Genomic DNA, 18928 nt, shown 5'->3' with positions numbered 1-18928 from the left:
CCTGAGCAGCAAATCTATTTGGTTATGCAGCAATATAGAAGCAATGGATAGATCATTACATTCTATGCAAAATTGCTGTATTGATATTTAGGAGTCTGGTAAAAGTCGGTGACGGTCACGGTTTGCGATATTGGCAGCCTTGTTGAAATTCACTTGGTTTTTATTTTTCCAAAGTACAGTACAAAAGTATACAACATCCCAATGGTAAAGTCTCACAGTATTGTATTTGGCCGCCATGTTGTATTTTACCTAACTCGTATTCTTTAAATGTAGCAGTGCTTGATCGGTGATAGGTTTTCTTTTTTATTTCCCTAAAACTAGCTTCCAAAAACCCTTAGACTGTGGAATTCAAGGAGATTTTGAAAACAACTCAAAGGATATTGATGCACACCTACTCGCTGTACTTCCGAAAGGTAAGACCTTTTAATATCTGATCACCGACAAAGCCACCGCGAGAGATGTGAACGTAGAAAACATAGAAGTACGTTCTGTAAAAGTTCACTATATCCTCCTATGACTTGGTTATTAGAAGTGTTGCGTGATGTGGAGCCAGCAGATTATTTTCTCGGCTCTGACACACATCATGGAAACTCTGAGATATGGAAACCTGGAAGCCGTTCCTCTAACACCGTTTCCTGACTCTTTATATCCTGGTTACTCTAAAGAAAGTTCACGTTACTATTCCCAGTTGATCATCTGGCATCCGGATCTGGGGTTAACGTTTTATATTAAATTTATAGTTGTTCTCCATGGTTATAAGTTTTTTTTGTTTTTTAGAGGATTGTTTTTAGAAAGGTGCCACAGTAGGTTAGTTGTGTTTTTCATCTGTAAAGAAGCTATGAAGAAATGTAAATCTATATACTCTCAAAGACTTTAGAAGCAGAGCACACTTTGCAGGGTTTAGCTTCATCTATCGGGTAATATTGTCGGTTGTTGTATTGCTGGGTTAACCAGGGTTGATTTTGGATGGAGCTGTCAGATAAAGATAATTTCCAGGTTATTACCGTATACACACACAAACGCTGTACACAGATTTTCATCCACCATGCCTTTTTTTTTTCCCCAATGGGGCTCACCATTTCCCTGTCGCAGACACCTTTCACACTCGTGCGCGCTCGCTCTTTCGCTCTTTTTCGCTCTCTTTCGCTCTTTTTCACTCAGAAGTTGTCAAACCAACCTGATTTTGTTTTTATGAAGAGGTGAGCAGAAGCCTAGACAGAGGTGGTCGCTGTGAATATAGTGTTTTTGGACTTTGACACTGTCCCTCATAGACGTCTAATGAGTAAATTAAGGACTATAGGTTTAGAAAGTATAGTTTGTAATTGGATTGAGAATTGGCTCAAGGACCGTATCCAGAGAGTTGTGGTCAATGATTCCTACTCTGAATGGTCCCCGGTTATAAGTGGTGTACCCCAGGGTTCAGTGCTGGGACCACTATTATTCAACTTATTTATTAATGATATAGAGGATGGGATTAATAGCACTATTTCTATTTTTGCAGATGACACAAAGCTATGTAATATAGTTCAGTCTATGGAAGATGTTAGTAAATTACAAGATGATTTGGACGCACTGAGTGTTTGGGCGTCCACTTGGCAAATTAAGTTTAATGTAGATAAATGTAAAGTTATGCACCTGGGTACCAACAACCTGCATGCATCATATGTCCTAGGGGGCGCTACACTGGCGGAGTCACTTCTGGGTGTACTTGTAAATCATAAACTAAATAACAGCATGAAATGTCAATCAGCTGCTTCATAAGCCAGCAAGATATTGTCGTGTATTAAGAGGCATGGACTCGCGGGACAGGGATGTAATATTACCACTTTACAAAGCATTAGTGCGGCCTCATCTAGAATATGCAGTCCAGTTCTGGGCTCCAGTTCATAGAAAGGATGCCCTGGAGTTGGAACCAATACAAAGAAGAGCAACGAAGCTAATTAGGGGCATGGAGAATCTAAGTTATGAGGAAAGATTAAAAGAAAGAAAAACCTATTTAGCCTTGAAAAAAGACTAAGGGGGGACATGATTAACTTATATAAATATATTAATGGCACATACAAAAAATATGGTGAAATCCTGTTCCATGGAAAAACCCTCAAAAAACAAGGGGGCACTCCCTCCGTCTGGAGAAAAAAAGGTTCAACCTGCAGAGGTGACAAGTCTTCTTTACTGTGAGAACTGTGAATCTATGGAATAGTCACCGCAGGAGCCGTCACAGCAGGGACAGTAGATGGCTTTAAAAAAGGCTTAGATCATTTCCCAGAACAAAAAAGTATCAGCTCCTATGTCAATGTGTAGAAATTTTTCCCTTCCCTTGGTTGAACTTGATGGACATGTGTTTTTTTTCAACTGTACTAACTATGTAACGTGCTGTGGGCCCCAGTGCTTCAAAAGCAACAGTGATAACTTCTGAGCCACCGTGCTGCCCATAGATGTAATGTGGTGTCCCCCCAATTAACTGTCTCATATAGTGAACTTGTATCCAACCTTTAAAAGAAATAAAAATGTAGTCCTGGTCACACTGATGCCATAAAACTTTCTCTTACGCTAATTTATATAAAATGACATGTACTGATCTTATAGATGTAGGTATTTCTTATAGGTGCTAATGGTGGAGGTGCTGCATCCACACAGCTATGTAACTTCTATTCAAATCTAAAATAAATGGAAGCAATGTTGACCTTTACCACAACTATTAATGGGCATAGTGGATCCGTATGTATCTGTAAATACTTATCCAATCGCGTTTAATTCACTCAATTTGTAATTGTTTTGCAATTTGGGCCCTGCAAACTGGGGGTTCTGGTTGCAGAGGGCATTGGTCGGGCATTACAATGATGGCAGTAGGTGGTTAGTTTGGATGTTTTATTGATAAATTCGGTCAGAACTAGTTAAATTTTACTCAAAATCAAAGTGTCTAAACTTATTCCAAGATTCCTTTGATTTTTACCAGCAGTTTTTAATAGATTTCACGACCTATATTATAATATATTGCTAGCGATGTATTATTTAGCGGACTCCTAACCTTCAGATAGCCTCATTTCTCTATTTACAAGAGCATTTCTTCACTTTAGTTTCAGAGTTAAGAAAACTATTTGAGCCCAACAGGAGAGTAATTACAGAAATGAAGAGGTGAGTTCCATGTGCTTTTTAGTAGGCCTGATAGAAATGAATAGGGGATTTCCATGTGTTATGAACGTCCTCTCCTCCTTTTTCAGAAAGGAAAGAATTGCAAGACGTTTGGAAGGCATTGAAAATGAAGCACCACCGATAATGTTACAGAACAGGCTACTGGAGGAAGACACTCCAAGATACATGCGAGCCACCGATGCATATAGCCCTCTTGTAGGTACGAGATGTCAACATATTCTCCTCCACCTGCATATGGTGAAATTATAGAAACCTTGTAGGTTTTCCTTTTACAGGGTTCCATCATCTTTTTTCCTTAGGGCCGGTCAACATTGGTAGAGGTCACTGGGCAAAATAGTTTGTAGGGGCACTTTACGTGGAGACCACTCCCTGATTTTTCACAAACCGAGTAAAAATTCAGTAATATTACATACAAAGTGCAGAAGAAAACTAGGCTAAGTTGGTGCTGGTCTGGGTAGCACCATGTTCCTAACCGTAACCAAGAGTGGCAGAGCTGAGGATAAACTTATTTAGTTTGATTTTTGAACAGTATAGTGCAGATGGTGGGTGCCCCAGGGCATCTGCCCTCCATGTAATCCTTGAGCTTTTTACTATAAATTTTGCATATTAAATAACTCTGGTCATGTCTATGGCATTGCTTTAAGGGTACATGCCATTTCTAAAAACTTCTGACTTGTCTGAAGTATTGTTTGGTTGGGGTCCTGGACTCCTACTGAGATCAGGAACAGCTTGGACTTGCTCTATTAGGAAAGCCAAAAGAAAAGCCGAGTAGTGCATGAGCTCATAGAAAGTCTATACTCTGCTGATCATTGCCGAGGGGCACAGCACTCTGCTAAGCGCTTCTGCCTCTGATCTCAACAACCTGAACCGCACCGATCAAAACTTCTGACACGTCACTGACTTTTAAAATAAAATAATTAAACGCTACCCATTCTTAGAATCGTAGAGATTCCTCTTCCGGAAAGCTAGAAGGCACATTTTATGTGAGTTCTTGCCTCATAAGTCGATGACTGGGATGAATAATTAATATGAACATGTGAACAACAGTCAACTACCATTGGTTATGCTGCTTGTTTATTATGTAGGTGATTAATATTTGATTTTGAAGTTGATATTTGCTTACATGGAACATGCAGTGATTCCGTGAAGCTTCTCTCAGAGCTGGCGTAAACTTTTTATTATTTTATTGCTGAAGTTTTTTTGGGTTCTTTTCCCAGGACACACAAATGATGATGCAACCTCAGAGTCTTCAGTAGAAACACATTCAAATTTAAGATATCCAAATCCAGCAGCAGATGTTCAGGCCGAGACTACTAGTGTTCTAGGAAACATGGATGTACAAGAAACAGAATCTAAAGCAGATCGGATAGCTCGATACAAAGCCGAACGTAGGCGACAGTTAGCTGAAAAATATGGCCTTCCTTTGGACCCTGAAGGAGATTCAGAATACCAGTCTAGGTATACACGAACAAGGAAAGACAGTGACACTTCCGAGAAACGGTCAGGAATTTTTGAGGATGATTATTCCAGGGACGATGTTTCTGATTATATGTATCGGCCCGAGAGCAGGAAGGCTCGGCCCCCTGACACTAAACACCATGACCTTAACGAAAATGTGTCACCCCGCGATGCTCTCCAAAACCTGGAAAATAATAACCAGTTTCATGGAACCTCACAGGTAGATGGTCCTACCACTGTTTCTTCACATGGGCCGGGAAACATTTTAGGAGAAGCACCAGTTTCGCCCAAGTTCCCTTGTCATGCATCCCAGACTTCTCCCAAGCGGTCTTCTTCCCCAGTTTCCATCTCTGCAGAACACCAGACTGACCCAAGGCAAGGGTAAGCAAGAATCTAATGTTAATGTTCTTCCAAAACAGGATTTTTTTTAAATATATTTTTTGGAGGGCTATATAGTACAGACCTGTATCATAGGTTTTGCAAACTGGCCAAATCTGACCCCATTCTAGCAATGAGTTGAATGTTCTTTTTATAAAGGGTTCTTCATCAAAATGTGTCCTTTCTGTCTCTCACCTCACCTTCTTTATGTAGAAAATAAATACCCTGAAATGTTTTTTTGCAAACAATAGGTAGAAAAAAACAGGGCGATTGTAGTCCTGCTGGACCTCACGAAATGGACTTCTAGGTAAAGAGTGATATTCATTGGGAAATAACAGAAAACACGTTTCAGCTGCAAACTGGAGCCTTCATCAGGCTCTAGTGACTTTATGAGCTCTGGTTTGGTGCTGAAAAGCGTTCTGTTATTTATAAATACCACGATCTTCATCTGGAAGTCCTTTTTGTTATATCTAGCAGCGCTGCAATCACCCTGTTTTCTACCTATTGTTTGCATCCGATTACGGCTGTGTGCCCATGGATCTGTCACCAGGGAAAGCAGCAGCCTATTCACTTATCCAGGGTTGTGCCTGCCCAGCACATCCTGACCAGGTGAACAGTTCTGCTTTTACTTAGGTCTGTCCAAACCCTCTAAGGTTCCATTTTATGGCACAAGATCTTTTTCTCTTTTTAACCAATGAAATGTTTTTGGCTTGACCGTCGTAGCCATCATTTATTCACTCTTGTAGATTGTCACTTGAGATGACATCCCCCAAATACATATACTTGTACTCTCATGATTAATTCTGACACACAAATGCTAAGATACTTTGTCACTGTTGGTGATCGGGCTGAGGACCACCACGTTTGCACTCCGTTGGTAATGGTTAAGGATACAGCTCGGGTGCTTTGATGCAGTAATTTGTAGCACAGATGCTGGAGCTTATTACAGGCGTGGGAACATATCCGATGCCTTATAATCGGCAAAAAAATTTGGGCATTAGATTTCATTAAATAGTGTCCTTGTTGTGGTATAGTCATCCACAAAATATTTTTTTATATTTTGTAGATGCCTTCGTGGCATGTTCTGACTGGCATATTTCCATTCTTTTGAATGCTTTGCCCCTGTATTCTCCAAATAACATTTCTCAATCGAATATCCCTGCCAGTCTATATGCCATAGACCTCTCATTTTGACTTTATCAGTAGCAGATTGCTCTTTGCACAGTTTACTTGGAAAACGAGAGCTTGTCTGATCTATCACAGGGGCACTGCTTCCATATTGCAGGTGGATACATCATTTTCTGTAGGGCAGGAAGGGTTTTAAAGATGGGTTGGGTTATTGTCTGTTCATGGTTGAGTTTCATCTGTGCACATATCTAAAGGTTTTTTTTAATTATTTATGGACTTATTTGTATACACATCCATTATTTGCAGTCTGTCTGAATTATTAACTAGCACTGGCCTGTATGGCAACCATAATTAAAATCCATCACGTTTTTACAGTACAAATGTAGCAGAAATTAACTTTGAATTTTCTCTTTTGTGTTTGGTTTAGTGTAGATTAGGATAAGTAATGCAGTTTATTTTCCTGTAGCCCTATATTAAAGCACAGATAACAGATTATGATAAAGCAGTGGGGGAAATGAATTAATATAGGTGCACCGTGTCAGCAGTGTGCCATCCCCCTGTGCAGCATCCCTAGGGCCGAATTTAGAGGAACGTGGGGAAACTCGGACGTGAATAACGGCAGTTTTTCACGTCCAATTTGTCCCAGTATGCGTCCCGTTTTCACAGATCCCCACAGACTTGAGACTATCGAGGGATCTGTGAAAACTGAATAAAATAGGACCTGTTCTATATTTCAACTAAATAAATTATGCACATCTCTGGCTGTCCTTGCGCCAGAAAGAGAAATCTACGCCAGCTATAAACTGGAATAGATTTGTTATAATTTACACCAGTTTCTGGCATATATTATAATTTGTTGGGCTGCAATTGGCCACACCCACCCACCCTCTTAGTCCCGCCCACCTTTTTTAAAGTGCCGTATGCAGCATAAAAATGCAGAGGTCGCAAAACTGGTGTCGATTTGCGTGATAAACTCCCCCTTAAGGTATTTGTTGTCAGTTTTGGCGTCACTTGTCTATATGGTTGAGCTGAATAGATTTTGCAGGGAGTCCCATATCAGAAACCAATCAAATATTCGCTTTAGCAGATTTTATTTAACTTCCTGCGATCAGAAATGAAATCTGGAATGATTTATTTTCTTTGACATCCAGTAATGATAAAATGATGTGCTCGTTTCCAGGAACGCAGTCCTGATCTGAGACGACACTTGCTCTGCATATAAATGAGTGTATTGATAGTGGAGACTGTTCTTGGCCTTGGAAAATTGATCTAAAGAAGCGTTACCGTCCCTCTTGTAGATAAACTTTCTTAAGAGAGTCTGATTTATGTGTCTAGTTATGGGGGGGGGGGGGCTGCTATGAAACTTTTTTTGGTCTTCAGAGCCTTGTGCAACATAAGATAAAAAGTTCACGTTTTCCTGCATTTAATGTGAGTGAAAATATCACATTGGTAACTGGCCGTATAGGTGTCGGCAATTACCCCCAACTTCCCCATAAACGTGCACACTCAAATAGGGCGAGCGTATTAAGGTGGCCGAACGCCATAACATTATAACTCGTGGGGGTCTGACCTCCGCCCTGTTGTTCAGAGGTAATTACTGTAAAGGAGCTATGGTGCTTACACTAGCGCTGCGTTCCTTCATTCTGAGGATTGATTGGGGTCCTGGCAGCTGGACCTCCACCGATCAGTAAGTGATGGCATATCAAGTGCACAGAAGCCGTGCAGAGAAAGCTTATTTTTTTTTTTCTTGTTGCTTACATAGCGCCTACATATTCTGTAGTGCTGATTTTTATTGTTACAATAATTGTAGCCTGCAGTAACTCCACAATCGCACTTAGTGTAGAAAACATTGCATCAAATTTTAAAAATGTATGGGAACTTGGCCAAAAACTTTTAATGACTAAACAGCCTGAGAGCCCTTGAATCTTACCCCTGCCAGTTTTTGACATGGTATTCGTCAATTCAGCAGATTGTGTCCGGCCTGGGAGCTGCAGGGAATTCTGATTGTGGTGCAGTTTTTCGGAAGGAAAATCCGCTGCGGAAAACGAATAAAAAAATAAAATAAAAAATGTCATACTTGTATAGTTATGGAGACTCGTCCCTCTGTCGTCCTGCAGTCCGGCCTCCTGGAACGACGTTTCAGCCCATGTCACCGCTGCAGCCTGTGATTCGCTACAGCGGTCACATGGGATGAAATGTCACCTCAAGAGGGCAGCCTGGATGAAGAGTAATTCTGGGTAAGTATAAGGTGGTTTGTTTTTTTTCAGAGGTTTTTTTTTGCGGCGGAATCACAGCTTTTCTGCTGCAAACTTTGCAACATCTGCGATTTTGTTTCGGGTTTTGCCTTATTGAATCCAATGAGGAAAACCCACAACATATAAGCAGCGATTACGCAAATACAATTGACATGCTGCGGATTTAAAAAAAAAACAAAAAAAAAAAAAACCGCACCGCGGGTCAATTTCTGAGCGTTTTTTCTTTTTTTTTCGCTCATTTCCGCAGCGTGGTTGAGATTTGTGCTCTGTTGCGAAAAAATCTGCAGTATTTACGCTACGTGTGACTTTACCCCTTTGGCCTCGTTCACATTAGCGTTGGGTTGTGTTTGTTTTTCCATTCATGGGTTTCTCAGACTATTAATTTCAATAATAATGCTTCCGTTGTAAATGGTTTCTGTTTGTCTCCGTTCTGTAAAGTCTCCATTTTTTTTAGCGGAAACAATAGTGCAGTCTAATACGCCATTGTTTCCGCAAAAAAAACAAACCTGAAACCTTTTGGAACGGCTCCAATTGCAACGGAAGCAAATCGTATTGCAGACGGAAGCTATGGTTTCCGTTTGTCTTTCCGTTCATGGATTCCTCCAAAGGTCTAACAGAACCAGATGCCGATGTGAGTGAGGCCTTAGAGCAGGGGTCTCAAACTCGGCCGGGTAAGTGGGCCGCATGTAGAAAAAATGGGAAGTTGACGGGCCGCATTACTTTCAAATTTGATAGAATACAAAATTATTGTTAATTAGTTATTTGAACTACTATAACACTATATTACTAGAATAATAATACTACATTACTATAATAATAGCGCTAGGTTTAAAATTTGAGATTTCTCCACGTGCTTATTTCAACAATCGGTGCCCTCTGTAGATAAGGCCACGGTGCCCTCTGTAGATAAGGCCACGGTGCCCTCTGTAGATAAGGCCACGGTGCCCTCTGTAGATAAGGCCACGGTGCCCTCTGTAGATAAGGCCACGGTGCCCTCTGTAGATAAGGCCACGGTGCCCTCTGTAGATAAGGCCACGGTGCCCTCTGTAGATAAGGCCACGGTGCCCTCTGTAGATAAGGCCACGGTGCCCTCTGTAGATAAGGCCACGGTGCCCTCTGTAGATAAGGCCACGGTGCCCTCTGTAGATAAGGCCACGGTGCCCTCTGTAGATAAGGCCACGGTGCCCTCTGTAGATAAGGCCACGGTGCCCTCTGTAGATAAGGCCACGGTGCCCTCTGTAGATAAGGCCACGGTGCCCTCTGTAGATAAGGCCACGGTGCCCTCTGTAGATAAGGCCACGGTGCCCTCTGTAGATAAGGCCACGGTGCCCTCTGTAGATAAGGCCACGGTGCCCTCTGTAGATCAACACACCCCTAGATAATGCCAGTGTCCTCTTCAGATACTGCCACAGTGCCCTCTGTAGAGTCTGCCCCAGTGATGTCAGGGGCTTGCCCAGAGCTGGAGTCCCAGAGCAGAGCCGCTTCTGGCACACTGCCTGGGATTCCAGCTCTGCTCCTGACATCACTGTCCATATATGGACAGATGTCAGGGGCAACCCCAGAGCTGGAGTCCCAGGCAGAGCGCTAGTAGGCTCTTCCTGGGACTCCAGCTGTGCTCCTGACATCACTGGGACTCCTGCTCTGGGGAAGCCCCTGACATCATTGTCGATGTATGGACAGCGATGTCCGAGGCTTCCCCAGAGTCCCGGAGCAGAGCCGATAATAGCGCTCTGCCCGGGACTCCGCTCTGGGGAAGACCCTGACACACTGTCCATATATGGGCAGCGATGTCAGGGAATTCCACAGAGTCCCGGATCAGAGCCGACACCAGCGCTCTGCTCGGGACTCCGGCTCTGGGGAAGCCCCAGACATCGCTGTTCATACGTGGACAGCGATGTCAGGGAATTCCACAGAGTCCAGGAGCAGAGCCGACACCAGCGCTCTGCTCCGCTCTGGGCAAGACCCTGACACACTGTCCATATATGGACAGCGATGTCAGGGAATTCCAGATACTAGCGGCTGCGTGCTTGAGACCCCTGCCTTAGACGCTGGTGAAGAGGAGGGTTATTTCACAGTGGTGTATGGAAGCGTTCACAAAGTCCCTGTATTTTAGAATGTAGGTTTTTGTTCTTCCTTTTTTTTCTTTTCTTTCTAGACCCCTATATCCAACCTCTCTAAATTGACATTTAACTTGTCTCGCATTAGACTAGCTATCTGTTTATTTCTAATCTCTTTGTGCCTTCGAGCCATGCAAATAATACACCAGAGCGTTAATAAAGAGAATGAGCTTTTTTTTTTCCTATACTTTTTTATTATTTTTAAGTTAATAGTTTAATTTGTGTTTCTTGGGATCCCTGCTCTCCTATACATTACATGTAGCCAGGTCAGAATGACTGTGGAGTAAAACCAAATCCCATATGTTAATATTTAGCGACTGCATGTCAGATGGTATTTTAATGGAAAACATATGTTCCTGAAATATTATAAATCTTCGCTATTTTTCCTTTGCCATTTATTCCTCGGTCTTCTCGTGAGAATCCACGAAGAAATGATTTAATCACTGTCACTATAAAACCTTTATGTAAAGAAAATGCAAAGTCGTTGTGTACACGTGACTTAAGAGGTTGTTCATGTTAGGATCTTACTAGTAGAAAGGGTCAGTCATTTATAATACAATTCTGACATGTCATAGAAATAGCATGGGGGGGGGGGGCTCTGGGACCCCAGCCATGGACAAGAATAATCTCTTCTCAGAGAGTACAGTATATGGTCATACGGTTCTCTATGGCGTGGAGTTCGCTCTCCGGGGAAATCCAATGCAAGCCGAAGCTGCTTTACCTTTGTTCTTCCAGCGACTGCTTGGGCTCAGTGTCTGGACTCACATCAACCACAACATGTCTCTGACCTTACTAAAAAGTTTTTCCAATGACCGTGTCTCTTGTAGCCATAGATCTCGAAGGTAAATTTCACTCTTCATCAGGGCAAATGAAAAAGGGGATAAATGGGCAGATCTACTCGTTTATGTAGTGTTGTTGTTTTTTTTTCTGTAGCCAGCTACCAAATGTATATAGTGCTGCCATGAAAACTTAGGTATTACCTAAAAGGGCATTACCATCGCTAGGTTATGCCATAAAATTCTGATTGGTGGGGTCCCAGATGTCAGACCACCACCAATCTGCGATGCGCTATATAATGGGAAAACCCCCTTTAAACTGCACTAGATGGCCATTACACGAACTTTGACTAGATTCTATGGTCAGTCCGTCTTGTTTTCCTTTTGTCCATTAACAACTGTAAATTGTAGACTATAACATAAGGCTCTGTATACACCTATAAGGGTTAGGGTGGATAAAATTTTCTGTGAGGGCATTTTTTACTTTAAAGGCATGCATACGGGTAGGGTAAAGAGGACCTGTCCCTAGGTCAGATAAGTTGAACTGGTTAACTGACCTGAATAGCGCGGTCTCCTCGATTCCAGCGCTGGTTTTTCCTTTTTCCCTGGACCCCGTTCCAGAGCCACTGTTGTGTTGACTCCCTCTATGCTAATTTGCTCTAGTTAGCCAACAGGGCATGAACTACCCTTAAGCTGCCTCATGCTGATTTGGTTTGTACAAGAGGCAGGGCAGCTAGCTCCACCCTGATGGCTAACTGCAGCAAATTAGCATACAGATGTAGCCAAGTTTATCTTGTCTCTGATAACTTGCTGCAACGTGAAATCACACAACAAAAGCCATTGAAAAAGGCAAGTTAAAGTTTCTTGCCACTGTGTATTTAATGTGTAGAGAGTCCAGGTAAAGATGGCTACATCGGTATAGGGTGCCAACACTGTAGTGGGCCATATCTTTAGAACAGGGTCCGGGACTAAAAAAAACAAAATGCGCTGGAATCAGGGAGACAGCGCTATTCAGGCCCGTTAACCAGTTAGATTTATATGACTGAGGGACAGGTCCTCTTTATGGCCTTCACTTATACCACGGAAGTCCAGGGTGCCGTTGGATATACCGATCTCAGAACAGCATGGGTTATACCTTTTTTTTTCTCAATCTTTTCACTCCACCACCTTTTTCCATTTTTATCTAGCATATTATTAGATAAGGGGAAATTAAACAGCGGCGGTGCTGGGTTTTCATGCAGATTACAGCTGATCGCTCGGGCCCCATCACCTGAACAACCTTCGATCAGTTTATATTGAGGATACCCCGAAATGTGAGCAGTTCAGATTTCTTGTTTGGGACTATATCTATGGAAACTAAAATGTGTTTTTACTAATGACTCTTGCGTGGGAAGGGATTTATTTTTATTCATTTTTTCTTTTCTTTTTTTTCTTCTCTGGATAGAACTAGTCAATTGTTCTCTGCTCTTTATTTTCATCACTTAGAAGAAATCTGAGACTTTCAATGTTTATTGGACACTAAACTACCTCTCCAAGCCTTGGAAAAGCTCAAATGGGAGGCAGAGCATTATAAATTCTCACAGTACGCAGCCTCTTCCAAGCCAACCACCGCTGTGTGATCCGGGTCTCCGTGTTCATACGGGTCATGTTACATTACATGGCAGCCCAGAGAGCACAATACAATTACCTAATATGCAGCTGTTGTTGGCTGCCCCCTGTTTAGTTAACTCCATTACAGGTAGAGCCGAGTCTACAATAAACTAAGCTCTTATCTGGCAGAATAACGTAGAAAAATGGCTTATAATTCATGGTTATTTATTTAATAACCGGATCCCTCCAGCTGGCCAAATTAAGTTTCTTTCCATATGCGCTGGGAGTTCTCGATTTAAAGAAGACATCTGTGTTGTCTACCCCCCCACCTCAGCTCCTTCCAAGAGTGTGTACATTTAACGGCCATCTGCCCCTTAGTTCTTCTGCCTGGGGATCTACCTGCTTTGGTAATATTTGGGTTGGTTGATTGGCATACAGCAAGGGAAAATAATTATGATGGACTCCGAGGTTATTTTTCTTCTAGCTCTGCAAGGAGTTACGACTTTGTTAGTTAGAATACCACAAGTGACCACCGTAATCCCTCCATGTCCTAGGCAGGCACGTGGGCTGTGTTCACAACAGCATTGCCTTTACGTTGAGGGGTTCCGTCGGAGGTTTGTCGGGTTAACCCCTTAATGGACAGGCAAACGGAAACCTTAGCTTCCGCTTGCATCACCATTGATCTCAATGGTGATGAAAACGTTGCGAGTGCGCTATTGATTCCGTCAAAACAACGGAACCCTGTCACAACAGTGACAAACGGAAACCTTTAGCAACGTTTTCGGCACCATTGAGATCAATGGTGATGCAAATGGAAGCTAAGGTTTCAGTTTGCCTTTCCGTTGAGGGGTTAACCCAACGGATACCTCCTCCGTAACCACTCAATGGAAAGCGACGCTGATGTGAACAGGCCCTTAGGGCAGCTTTACTTTGTGAGGACCTTACAAAATAACTTCTCCCATCTCAGCTTCCTGGACCTTGTGTGAGATGAGTTGCTCTGTAATGCTTCCCTACTCTAATAGACGTGGTGCCAGAAGGGGATATGCCCGAATATCTAAAGCAGATCACCCCTTTTAAAAGAGATGATCTGGTTTCATGATATAAAAATTGTGTAATGAAAAGCTATAAAAAAAAATCCCCAAAATGTTCTGTATCAATTCCTCACATTTTTCAAGGTCTCTGCTTGCAGTTATTCAATAGGAGTCTTCATTGTTTACTCTGTAATCACATCTGCCTTCTGCTTAACCATAGAAAAACTGGCTCCATCACGTGACCGAAACCAACGGCACCTGATTGAACCCACTGACTTTAATGGGTTCCGTCGGGTTTCCCTGATGGTGTCCGTCGTTTTGCCAGCCAAAATATCACAGCGATTTGGCAATCCTAGTATGGCTGAAGACTGGCATCTTTAGCCTAATGACGCGCTTATAGACTTTCTATGTGAGCCTGCCTTCAGGCATACTAGAATTGCCGATCACAAAAACTAGTGCTTTGTCTCTTTGGCTGCGATCAGTGGGGGTCTCGGCACCCGGACCCCCACCAATCAATACTTCTGACATGTCACTATGACATGTCAAAAGTTTGCTGAACTGACATTTCTCTGTATTCAACTACACAGCAAAGGGAGAGAAGATGTCCTAAAATATATTGTCTGCAAGGAACCATTTCAGACTGGGGAGGTTCTGACTGTGGAGTTCGTCAATCCGACTAGTGACCTACAATTTTTGAAACCTATTTGCCCCATGATCATGTGTCCTCCATACTGAGAAGCTTTCATATATGTTACATATGTATGTGAGAATATAATAGATCCAGCAGAGAACATAAAGACACTTTAGTGATAAATCCTGTGTATTTACATCCTATATATTTATTCACCTACCATTCTAAGTGCTACCGATTTTGTTGGTGTTTAGACTGCACTTCAATAGATCTGATCTTTGTATCTGAGTATCCGGGTCTAGTTTATCCATCTGCTCGGTCTTTGCTTTTGTCTGTTTTGTGCGTTTGTTCTCAGTCTATACTTTTTGATAAATGTGAAAGCGTCTTCCTTTCCAAAACTCTGCAGTACCAAAACGGAAAATAAAAAGTTACTTGCTCTACACCGTTTTTCTTGCCAAAAAATACTGGAAATTCAATTTTACTACACCTGCTCCACTGCTTTTTATGACTTGAACGTGAGCCTTGTGCTATTTAAATGCGGTACAATGTACAGAATATGAGAGTCTGGATTACTGGAACGCTTTTAAGGTGATCTCTTTTATGCAACAGTGCAGGGAAGCAGAAACCAGAGTGGTTCCTACAGAAAGATTCCGATGGGGACACAGCGTCTCTCATCAGCTGGCCCTCCAGGTACCAGAGCTTGTGGTTTTGTGGCTAATTCTCACATTTTAATTCGGTTGCTCGTTCCCAAATTTTAACAAAATCCAAATTTTAACCACATTTATCCCTAACCACAGAACTGGAATGGCCCTGTGGCATCACATGCGCACCTGTTTTTGTTTTCTCCACCACAAACTTATTGCACAACTAATTGGCTAGCAAATAAAAAAACTAAACTGAAGTTCGTCTAATGTAATAGATTTCATAATGGCTAATAAATTGTAACCCTTTTTTATTTAAATACAATAATTTGGCCTTGAAAAGGAAATGCTGTGGAGATTAAATATGCGTTTTATATATTTTTAAAAGTTTCCGTCCTTTTTATATACTTTTTTTATTTTTTTAGTTTTTTTGCATTCAATTTTTTTAATTTTCTTCATGGTCTTTTTAGTTGGTAGATCTACCTTGACCGCTACAAGGGGTGCCATCTGTTCATTAACTTACCATTTGGAAATGTACTAAAAAATGGTTTACCAGATTTCCATTTAATTTAATTTAAACAACCAGGATGTATGTTATCTTGTCCTTTTTATAAAGTTGTGGATTTATTTATAAAGTTTTGTGGTGAAGTTGTAGAAACGAGCCTCTTGTATTGGGCTTTGTTCACATGGCGGAGTTTGTGTGGACGGTCCCACAGCAAATTCCGCCACGGAACTATTCCTGCCGTCGGTAGTGGGAGGTTCGGACAGAATCCATCCAAAGATCAAGCAGGACGCTTATTTCCCGCTAGTGACTCACAGCGAAATTAATGGGAGGCGGAATCCGCCGCAAGATTTCCTCTGTGGACATACCCTAAGGCCCCGTGCACACGACCGTATTTTAATCTATCCTGAAATGCTGTCCGTAAATACGTTTCTGTAGGCATCAGTAGTTCATCCGTATATACGGAAGTTTGTCCGTAAATACGATCTGTATTGCATCCGTATTCCATCCGTATATACGGATCCGTGAAAACAGAGGGAGGATGCAAATGTCATCAGCATGTTACATAGCAACGCTTCCGTAAATATGGACCACATACGGATGCACATCCATAGCTGTCCGTATTTACGGAAGCTCCCATAGACTTTTATGGGAGAATCATCGCTATAATTACGGACAAGAATAGGACAGGTTCTATAATTTTTTTCAGCACGGACACCCACCAGTAAAAATACTGAAATGTGTCGGTAGCCAACAGAAATTAATGGGTTAGTAATTACTGTCCGGAATTACTGGTGAAAAATACGGTCGTGTGCATAAAAACGTATATTCTTTTTTTAAGGCAGTACGAAGTTAATACCATATAATATACTGGGAAACTGAAAAAAAAATCATTAGTGATGTGGATTTGGAAAAAACTACGATTCCTCTGTATTCGTTTGGGTTTCGTTTTTACGACTTTCACCGTGTGGTAAAAATGACAAATTTACTTTATTCTGCTGGTCTATAAGATTATGACGATACCGTGTTTAGATCACTTTTCTTTGTAAAAGGAGTAAAACGTTAGGCCCCATGCACATGAACGTGCTTTTGCGGCCGCAATTCCCCCGAAAATCCACGGGAGAATTGCTGCCCCATTCATTCCTATGGGGCCATGCACACGACCGTGGTTTTCATGGTCCGTGCATGGCCCCGGAGCCCGGACAGCAGAAAGAACGGGCAAGCCTTATTATGGCCGTGTTCTGTGGTCTGGGCTCATTGAAAATAATGGCCAGCTGACCCGGAGTGCATGAGGCTTTAATTGAAATTTTTTTTTTCCATATTCTGAAAGCCCTAGCTTTTTTTTTTTTTTTTTTTTTTCCATGGATTGAGCGGTGTAAGGGCTTGTTTTTTGCGGCACAAGCTGTTGTCTTGAAAAAAAATTTCACCACTAAGTTGACAAAACAGCGATTCCAGCTTTTTATATATTTTTTTTCTTTTCACCGTGCGCATTAAATAATGGTATATTGTAATAGTTTGGACTTTTACTGACACAGCGATTTTACCAATTTTGCTTTTTTTTTTTTTACGCATTATATTAGTCCTCCTAGGGGACTTGATCCAGCGATCGCTGGTACAATACACTGCAATACAAACATATTGCGGTATATTGTCATTTTGTGGGTCAGTTCACACAAAGTTCTTTGACACATTTTTTGACGCGGAAAACGTGCCAAAAAACTGACTTCAATGAGAGACGGAGGCTTTTTTTTATTTTCCCGCGAAAATAAAAACCGTCTCGTGGGATAAAGAAGCTACATGCCCTATCTTCAGGCGTTTACGTCTGACCTCTCATTGACCTCAATGGGAGGCAGAGAAAGCTTATTTCGCAGCGTTTTTTGCTCAATGGCCGTGGGCGAAAAATGCAGCGAAAATCGGCGTTCAGGGAGAGGAAAAAACTGTGTGAACCCAGCCTTAAAGGTATCTGTTAAGCCCTACCACAGGCAGGGCTTTACAGAGGCAGAGTGAAGGCCATCCTGGTGGCCTTCATTAGGCCCCTGGGCTGCCATGACAACCATTGGCGACCCTCGATCGCGCTATGGGGCCGCCGATGAGCTGTCTGAATGGGGGCGCCCCCCTCTCGAATGCCGCAGATGCTGTGGTCGCGATTGACCGCAGCATTTGAGGGGTTAAACTGCCAGGAACAGCATGATCACTGTTCCTGGTTAAACACAGCCGAGACCCGCAGGGTATGGAGCGGGCTTACCGCGTGAGTCGCTCCATACTTCTCCTCCTGCACCTTGACGTAAGTGCACGCCAAGGTGCATCAAGGGGTTAAAGGCATTTTTACATGGGCCAATCCAAACTGTATGGGGAGTAACTATCATTAATAAGATTGTTCGGGTCCCATATAGCTTACTTAATGTCCGCAACACGTCCCCTGTTTACACGGAGGGGGAGTGCTGCTAACAACTACTAATTTCAGGGCAGCATAAAAGGTCAATCCGATCATTGACCCAAGTAATTAACTTATAAAAAAAAAATCCCTGAGACCAGGTAGCCAGTGCATCTGGAAATAACCTAAAGACATAGTAAGGCCTCAATCAGGCGGCTGAGTTCGGTCCATGATATTCGGACCTTGTGTCGGCTGTATGTCCCAGACCGCCCGGGCTCCCAGCATCCTCATTATCTATAATGCTAGGAGTTCCTGCTCCCCACGGTAATTCTGTTCCATACTGAAAACCTTACTATACGGGACAGTATTCCCGCAGGGACTCCTAGCATCATAGAGACCTATGATGCTAGGAGCCCAGCTCCCTGAACTGTGGTCTGTCCAGGAAATAGGGCCAACACCTGGTTCGTATAACACGGACCGAAAATGGCCATCTGAACGAGGCCTAAGTCTTGAGACATGAGCTTCTTTCTTAATCTTAGGGGAAATATTATTGCACAACTCTGTAAATAGCGATCAAAATAAATCCCTGGCTCACCATCCCTTCTCCAGTAATATAGTACATATAACTTCAGTTTCCTACTGTTGCCTATATAACTTGGGTTGTTTTCTATAGAGTATTTTGAATGGTCTAACTCGATCCTTAATTCTGTGGTACTTTTTTCCACCATTGAGTAACCCATCACATATGTATTGTAATAGAAGTTCTTTTGAAAACAACAATGGAAAATGGCTTTACTCCAGGAAGTGGTCTTTCCAGTTAAAGACTTTTTACTACAATCCACAATTATCACCCACTACTGGGACCCCCACCAATCTCAAGGATGGGGGTCTCAA

General features: G+C 42.3%; 1 protein-coding gene across 7 annotated transcripts in view; it reads left to right on the top strand.

Annotated features, from left to right (window-relative positions):
* Positions 1–387: 387 nt before the first annotated feature.
* The window catches only part of SVIL (supervillin), a 97599-nt gene continuing 79058 nt past the window's right edge, over positions 388–18928 (top strand). For 4 of the 7 annotated variants that reach the window (XM_075827490.1, XM_075827493.1, XM_075827491.1 and 1 more), the window contains exons 1-5: positions 388–413; positions 3078–3135; positions 3222–3352; positions 4371–4992; positions 15127–15207. In XM_075827490.1, the coding sequence (XP_075683605.1) occupies positions 3128–3135; positions 3222–3352; positions 4371–4992; positions 15127–15207 (842 nt within the window). In that variant the 5' untranslated portion in view covers positions 388–413; positions 3078–3127. The remainder of the gene's footprint in view (positions 414–3077; positions 3136–3221; positions 3353–4370; positions 4993–15126; positions 15208–18928) is intronic. The other 3 variants (XM_075827495.1, XM_075827494.1, XM_075827492.1) reach the window with 1 other exon arrangement.

This window comes from Rhinoderma darwinii, chromosome 5, assembly GCF_050947455.1.
Source record: "Rhinoderma darwinii isolate aRhiDar2 chromosome 5, aRhiDar2.hap1, whole genome shotgun sequence".
NCBI lineage: Eukaryota > Metazoa > Chordata > Amphibia > Anura > Rhinodermatidae > Rhinoderma > Rhinoderma darwinii.
This window is presented reverse-complemented; position numbering and strand designations above follow the sequence as displayed.